General features: G+C 41.6%; 1 protein-coding gene across 1 annotated transcript; it reads left to right on the top strand.

Moving 5' to 3' along the window:
• Positions 1–5,625: 5,625 nt before the first annotated feature.
• Positions 5,626–8,030, top strand: LOC123181068 (uncharacterized). The gene is made up of 4 exons (XM_044593282.1): positions 5,626–5,931; positions 6,349–6,599; positions 6,906–7,575; positions 7,656–8,030. The coding sequence occupies exons 2-4, from the start codon at positions 6,361–6,363 to the stop codon at positions 8,022–8,024; spliced, it is 1,278 nt and encodes a 425-aa protein (XP_044449217.1). The 5' UTR covers positions 5,626–5,931; positions 6,349–6,360; the 3' UTR covers positions 8,025–8,030.
• Positions 8,031–8,251: the final 221 nt, after the last annotated feature.

Below are 8,251 nucleotides of genomic sequence, written 5' to 3'. Positions count from 1 at the left end.
ATATAAAAATCCTATGGGTATGTCTCCATATAAAATGGTTTATGGAAAAGCATGTCACTTACCTCTCGAACTAGAACATAAACTTATTGGGCTATTAAAGAGCTCAACTATGATTTCAAACTTGCCGGTGAGAAGAGGTTATTTGACATTAGCTCACTTGATGAATGGAGAACCCAGGCCTATGAGAATGCCAAATTGTTTAAAGAAAAAGTTAAAAGATGGCATGACAAAAGGATACAAAAGCGTGAGTTTAATGTAGGTGATTATGTATTGCTATACAACTCTCGTTTAAGATTTTTTGCAGGAAAACTTCTCTCTAAATGGGAAGGCCCTTACGTTATCGAGGAGGTCTATCGTTCCGGTGCCATAAAAATCAACAACTTCGAAGGCACAAATCCGAAGGTGGTGAACGGTCAAAGAATCAAACATTATATCTCAGGTAATCCTATAAATGTTGAAACCAATGTTATTGAAACCGTAACCCCGGAGGAACACATAAGGGACACTTTCCGGAACGTTCCAGACTCCGAAAAGGAATAGGTATGTGGTACGGTAAGTAAACCGACTCCAAAATAGTTCTAATGGCAATTTTTCTCCGTTTTGGAATTTTTAGAAAAACAGAAAAATAAGAAGCAGTTCGGGAAGGACACGAGGCCTCCACAAGGGTGGAGGGCGCGCCCTACCCCCCTGGGCGCGCCCCCCTGCCTCGTGGGCACCTCGTGCGCTCTCTGGACTCCGTTTTCTTGCGCGATACATATTTTGGTCGGTAAAAATTCATTATATAATCTCCCGAAGGTTTTGACCACTGTATCACGCAATTATCCTCTGTTTTCGTTTTGAGCTGTTTCTGTGACAGATCTAGATCATCATGACGTCTCCAAGCGCCCCCAAGGACAAGTTCTTCAAGAAGGTCATCAACCCCTACCTCGCGGAGGTGCCGCAACACCCTCAAACCATTGAGATGCGTGATGGGTTGCTGCACATCCGCGATGTTGAGGGACCACGGAGGACCAGAAGCGTGGAGACAAGGCTTGAAGCAATGGAGCAACAAGTTTTTAAGTGCCAGGAGATGGTGGAGCGTGGACTTGACTCCAATCACATAATGATCACGGAGTTCACCAACAACCACAAGCTGGATGCCAAGGACATTGGGGAGGCCATCTTCAAGTTCCACGAGAAAATCGAGCACCTCCAAGCCCAAATCTATGACCTGCAAAACCAAAACTGCGAGTATGAATATAGATTCAAAAGGATGAGTTTGGCTGCAGATTTAAGGATCCCGGAGACTCGATCATCCTTCTATGATGGTGAGCCTATGCCTTGGAAGGTGGACGACAAGCCTACATCATCAACAATCCCCTCACCGGCAAAGGAGACATAATCACATGGGTATGGGCACTCCCCTTGGCAACTGCCAAGCTTGGGCGAGGTGCCCCGGTATCGTATCACAACCACATCTCCTATCTTTACCGTTTTTCTTAGTTTGATCCTTTTAGTAGTATGTTGATCTAGTAGAATAAAGTTTTGGTATGATCTAGTTTTGAGTTTTGCTTTATGATCTTTCTTTGTAATCGAGTCCGTGAGCTATATATAATAAAGATTAGTATTGAGTCAAGGGCTTGATTATCTTGCTATGATCTTGAGTGAATAAAAGAAAAACAAAAAAATAAAAAGAAACAAAGAGATCATATTGATCTTATTGAGAGTAATGACTTCACGTAGAAAGAGTATGATGATTAAAAATTGTTGAGAGTTGACAAACATAGCTTTGGTCATCGTTGCAATTAATATGAAGTAATAAAGAAAGAGAGGTTTCACATATAAATATACTATCTTGGACATCTTTTATGATTGGGAGCACTCATTAAAATATGACATGCTAAAGAGTTGATGTTGGACAAGGAAGACAACGTAATGGGTTATGTTTTCTTATATCTAAGATAAAGTATATTGTCATGGATTATCCAACATGTTGAGCTTGCCTTTCCCCCTCATGCTAGCCAAATTCTTTGCACCGAGTAGAGATACTACTTGTGCTTCCAAATACCCTTAAACCAGTTTTGCCATGAGAGTCCACCATATCTACCTATGGATTGAGTAAGATCCTTCAAGTAAGTTGTCATCGGTGCAAGCAATAAAAATTGCTCTCTAAATATGTATGATTGATTGGTGTGGAGGAAATAAGCTTTATACGATCTTGTGATGTGGAAGAAATAAAAGCGACGGACTGCATAATAAAGGTTCATATCACAAGTGGCAATATAAAGTGACGTTCTTTCGCATTAAGATTTTGTGCATCCAACCCTGAAAGCGCATGGCAACCTCTGCTTCCCTCTGCGAAGGGCCTATCTTTTATTATTACCTTCTACCTTATGCAAGAGTCATGGTGATCTTCACCTTTCCTTTTTACATTTTATCCTTTGGCAAGCACAGTGTGTTGGAAAGATCCTGATATATATATATAATTGGATGTAAGTTAGCATGAGTTATTATTGTTGACATTACCCTTGAGGTAAAAGGTTGGGAGGCGAAACTATAAGACCCTATCTTCTCCGTGTCCGATTAAAACTCCGTAACCACAAGTATTGCGTGAGTGTTAGCAATTATGAAAGACTAAATGATAGTTGAGTATGTGGACTTGCTAGAAAGCTCTGACATAGACTCTTTCTGATGTTATGATAAATTGCAATTGCCTCAATGACTGAGATTATAGTTTGTTAGTTCTCAATAAAGTTTCTGATTCGTACTTTGCATTGTGAATAGATTATTACTTGAGCATAAGAAATCATAAGACAATATTCATATATGTTGCTGTTATGAGAATAATCATGATGCCCTCATGTCCGTATTTTATTTTATCGACACCTCTACCTCTAAACATGTGGACATATTTATCGTTATCGGCTTCCGCTTGAGGACAAGCGAGGTCTAAGCTTGGGAATTTGCATCATGCATTTATATCAATATTTATTGCATTATGGGCTATTATTACACGTTATGTCACGATACTGATGCCTATTCTCTCTTATTTTACAAGGTTTACATAAGGAGGGAGAATGCCGGCGGCTGGAATTCTGGGCTGGAAAAGGAGCAAATATTAGAGACCTATTCTGCACAACTCCAAAGTCCTGAAACTCCACGAAAGTTATTTTTGGAAATAATAAAAAATACTGAGCAGAAGAAATACGTTAGGGGGGCCTCCACCTGTCCACGAGGGTGGGGGGCGCGCCCTATCCCCTGGGCATACCCCCTGCCTCATGGGCCCCCTGTTGGCCCTCCGGTGGCCATCTTCTGCTATATGAAGTCATTCGTCCGAAGAAAAATCATAAGCAAGCTTTCGGGACGAGACTCCGCCGCCACGAGGCGGAACCTTGGCGGAACCAATCTAGGGTTGCGGCAGAGCTGTTCTGCCGGGGACACTTCCCTCCGGGAGGGGGAAATCATCGCCATCGTCATCACCAACGCTCCTCTCATCGGGAGAGGGCAATCTCCATCAACATCTTCACCAGCACCATTTCCTCTTAAACCCTAGTTCATCTCTTGTATCCAATTCTTGTCTCTAAGTCTGGGATTGGTACCTGTAGGTTGCTAGTAGTGTTGATTACTCCTTGTAGTTGATGCTAGTTGGTTTATTTGGTGGAAGATCATATGTTCAGATCCTTTATGCATATTAATACCCCTCTGATTATGAACATGAATATGCTTTGTGAGTAGTTACGTTTGTTCCTGAGGACATGGGAGAAGTCTTGCTATTAGTAGTCATGTGAATTTGGTATTCGTTCGATATTTTGATGAGATGTATGTTGTCTATCCTCTAGTGGTGTTATGTGAACGTCGACTACATAACACTTCACCATTATTTGGGCCTAGAGGAAGGCATTGGGAAGTAATAAGTAGATGATGGGTTGCTAGAGTGACAGAAGCTTAAACCCTAGTTTATGTGTTGCTTCGTAAGGGGCTGATTTGGATCCATATGTTTCATGCTATGGTTAGGTTTACCTTAATACTTTTGTTGTAGTTGCGGATGCTTGCAATAGAGGTTAATCATAAGTGGGATGCTTGTCCAAGTAAGGACAGTACCCAAGCACCGGTCCACCCACATATCAAATTATCAAAGTGCCGAACGCGAATCACATGAACGTGATGAAAACTAGCTTGACGATAATTCCCATGTGTCCTCGAGAGCGCTTTTCTCTATATAAGAGTTTGTCCAGGCTTGTCCTTTGCTACAAAAAGGATTGGGCCACCTTGCTGCACTTTATTTACTTTTTTTACTTGTTGCTCGTTACCAATTATCCTTTCACAAAACTATCTGTTACCTATAATTTCAGTGTTTGCAGAGAATACCTTGCTGAAAACCACTTATCATTTCCTTCTGCTCCTCGTTGGGTTCGACACTCTTACTTATCGAAAGGACTACGATAGAGCCCCTATACTTGTGGGTCATCAGACACCGTGTTGCCGTGAATGGGCAAATCTTCCACCGCGCCACGACCGATGGGCAGATCTGCCACCACGGATGGACCAATCTAACATTGAAGTACGGGGGCGACGACGTTCACCGTGAAGAAGCGTACAAGAGTCGACGGTCACCACGCCAGACCGATGGGCAGGTACTCATGACCTGTGGGCAGTTTCTAGAGTCAAACCGTCTGTGCTGGCGGTTTCGTCGAGCAAACCACCTCCTAAATTTATTGTGGACGGTTTTGACTATCCAACCACCTTGGGGGTGATTATTACAGGTACCTTTGTCCTGCTTGGTCACAACGGCTTCCGAGGGCAGCTGCTAAGCCTAGTCATAGTGGGAGTAACTTAGGTAATAACATAGCACACTCCAAGAAAATTTTGCTTATGTGACATGTAATTAATGAGGAGAGAGGTGTTTAGAGTAACATAATATGTTACTGTCACATAGCGCTTCCCGAGAAAGGATGAGTCCACAAGCTAATAAATGAAGCCATCTATGACACTACTACTATGTTACTTTGCACTATGAAGGTAGTAACTTAGACTAGTGTCATATGCATGACACTAGTATAAGTTACTCCCTTTTTTCTACCGGTGCTTGTTGGTGTGTAGAGTTCGAGCGTAATTAATATTATATATATATATGTGTATATTATTTTTTATAAAATATAACTGCTATGAGAGAAGTAGACCCAAGCCCCCCTCACGTTAATTTGTATCTAAAAACCACGACAACAAACTATTTTAAGATCTCCTTGCAAAGAACCAAATAGTTAAAATAGAATTTTTATTCGGATTGACAATTTAGAAACAATGCATTTTTAAGTTTTACTCCCTCCGTTCATTATTATAAGATGTTTGGGCATTTTAATACGGACTACATACGTATTGAAACGAGTGAACAAACACATTAGAACATGTCTACACACATACGCATTAGAAAAAAGAATAAAACATCCTTTAATAGTGGACGAAGGGAGTAGAAAATAAGTTTACATAAATACAATTATGTTGTATGTCATGACAATGACTTCCAAATCATTGTGTGTGCGCCATGAAGCGAGAAGCGCGTTCACCATTCAGCATCTGGTTCTGGGCACAAAAAGATCCTCCTCCTTTAAAAAAAGGTCATAAAGCAGCACCGACCGTGACAGATGGGCCCTGCACGTCCGCCCCTCCATTGACAATGCTGACTTCTTCTCCGCCTCTTCTTCTTTCCTATGTCCTCTTGTGCGCTGCAGAGCAGCCTCGCCTGGGAAGGTCTCCTCGTCATCGTCGTCGCCCATGGCGGTGGCGATCTTCCTCTCGGGCTTCCTCCTGGGCCTCCTCGCGCTCGCTCTCACGGAGGGGGCGGCGCTTCTCTAGGCCGTCCGCGCGCTGCGCCGCCGCGGGCCAAGGCCTCCGCCTCCGGAGGCCGCCGCCGCCGAGCTCTCCGGCGACCGGCCGTTCCCCGCCGAGAAGCAGGTCAATAAACCTGAAATTATCCCGCGCACTCTCCCGTTTCTACCGATTCCTTTCTACTGTTCTCCTGCATCGCAATTGCAATCCTATGCAAATGGGGGTCTATCAAAAACATTCCAGGAAAGCTCGCTTACTTTATACAGAAAATTTCTTGGAACCAGATTCTTTCGCCTTCCTCGAATTGTTGTGACTGAACGCTTGGTGCTGATTGGAGAAGCAGTCTGTTCTCCTGAATTTGCACCTTCTCTCTGTTCTGTTGTATTTAATGCAAAGCAATATCCTTCGTTATTTATTTGCTACTGGGCCATCAACTAGCCGTGCTGACCATTAGACCAACTCTCACATGATGTATCTGTGTTTATTCGAGAAAGGTATGGTTGCAATTTGGATCATTTCACCTGACGGCCATACTTGTTGCAGGGTTTTCTCTGGATGTTAGAGCCAGGAAAGGTGCCAAAAGTTAGGAACGGCAACCGCTTACCACCAACTGGGGTTCAGAAAGGCGTGAAGGATAAAAAGAACATCGTTGAGGTTTCTCCGATAAGGATGTGGGCTAAAATTCAAGGCCACTCGCTTGTCTTGACAGGTTCCGATGGTTCTCAGTTAACTATTGGGCTTCTGGATTGCACTGTTCTTGCTGTTTCTGCTTCTAACCTACCGTCGCGTAAATGGTTTGTGCATATGAAATTTGTTATCATACACTGATCTTCAAAGTTTTTGCGCCGCATTAACTCATATTTATGTTCAGTGTGTATCTTGTTCAATGTGTTACTTGACATATGGTAGGTTAGATAAGCATGCTTATATTTTGGATTCAGCTAAAGACTAAGAATGCTTTTATTTTTCAATTTAGATGTTCTTAAAAAGTGACTATATTTTCCTACTTTGCCTATTTGAATGTGTATACTGCAATACACTTTGCATATGCACTCTAGTTTCAATGTAACTACCATTTATATTTATCCATTTTCTTTCAGGTCTAAGAGGTATCCGATAAAACTAGAAAGCAAGGAATCTGAGATTTGCAAGCGGAGCAAGGTATGCTATCTTTATGTGGACACCTCTTGGGAGAAAGAATCATGGTGTAAAGCACTTCGTCTTGCATCTTCTACAGACAAGGAGAAACTGAAATTGCATACTAGGTTGAGCGAAGAGTTCAGAAGTTACATATCCTCTTTACACGCTGGATACCCTTGTTTCCTGAAATCAACTGCACTTTCTGCTGAGGATCGTGAAATTATGGACAAGGCAGTAAAATCTGATGGGTCGTCAAAAGTACGCCTTTTCCTTAAGAAGTTTGCTAGGAAGGCATCTATAAAAGCTCCCCAGTTGACTAGAACATGCTCGACCTCAGCACAAGCAGAAAGAAAGACGTTCCAAAAAACACGCAGCTACATTGGTGCCGCACTAATTGATGCACAAGAAGAAAGGTCAAGCAGTAGTTCATCATCACTAGACATAAAGCAACCCAGTACCCCTAGTTCTGATTTCAGTTACAGCAACAGATTCTCAGATTCTCCTGAAACAAATGTAGATGAAAAGTTTACTGATGAAGGCACACTTTGTTGGAACCTCCTAATCTCTCGGTTGTTTTTTGATGCTAAAATGAGTGATGATATAAGTAAATCCATTAAAGCACGCCTTCAGGTTAGATAATGCTTACATTTAAAACAAGTAAACTCGTCCTTCAAACATATTTGCTAATGGTTAGTTTTCTTGTTTTTCAGCGAAAATTGTCAAACATGAGAACTGCCTCCTATATTGGTGAAATTACACTTACTGATTTCAGTCTTGGAGAACTTCCACCATATTTGCGTACGATGAGAGTCGTCCCAAGGGATCTAAATGAACTGTGGGCTTTCGAATTTGATTTTGAATATTGTAGTAAAATAATACTGAATGCTGAAGCAAGACTTGAGGTTCAGGAACCAGGGCTGCAAAAAGACATAATGAGAACTACTGTCGAAGCAGATTCTAATGGCAACCAATTTGGACCTTCGCAACTTTTGGCTTCTGTAATGGAAGATGAAGATGAGGCAGGTTTGTTTGAAGTTTTCATACATTTTCTTTCCATTGCTTATTATTTCTCAGAATGACCATTTAGTTTTTTTATGCAAATAACTAAGTTCATAGTAAATGATTTGATATGATAAAACTCCTCCTGAAACTAGTGTTTGAATTGTTATGTTCATATATTTCGGCTAATGTTCATGTCCTTCTTGACTTACTTTCATCACTGCATGTTGTGCATAATCATATCCTAATTGCTTATGTTTTTTCCTTTGACCTGTGGAAAGAAAGTTTCTTCATTCAGTACTTTATA

The sequence above is a fragment of the Triticum aestivum genome, chromosome 1D, assembly GCF_018294505.1.
Source record: "Triticum aestivum cultivar Chinese Spring chromosome 1D, IWGSC CS RefSeq v2.1, whole genome shotgun sequence".
Taxonomy (NCBI): Eukaryota; Viridiplantae; Streptophyta; class Magnoliopsida; order Poales; family Poaceae; genus Triticum; species Triticum aestivum.
Note: the sequence above shows the minus strand (reverse complement) of the source record. Positions and strands in the feature narration are given on the sequence as shown.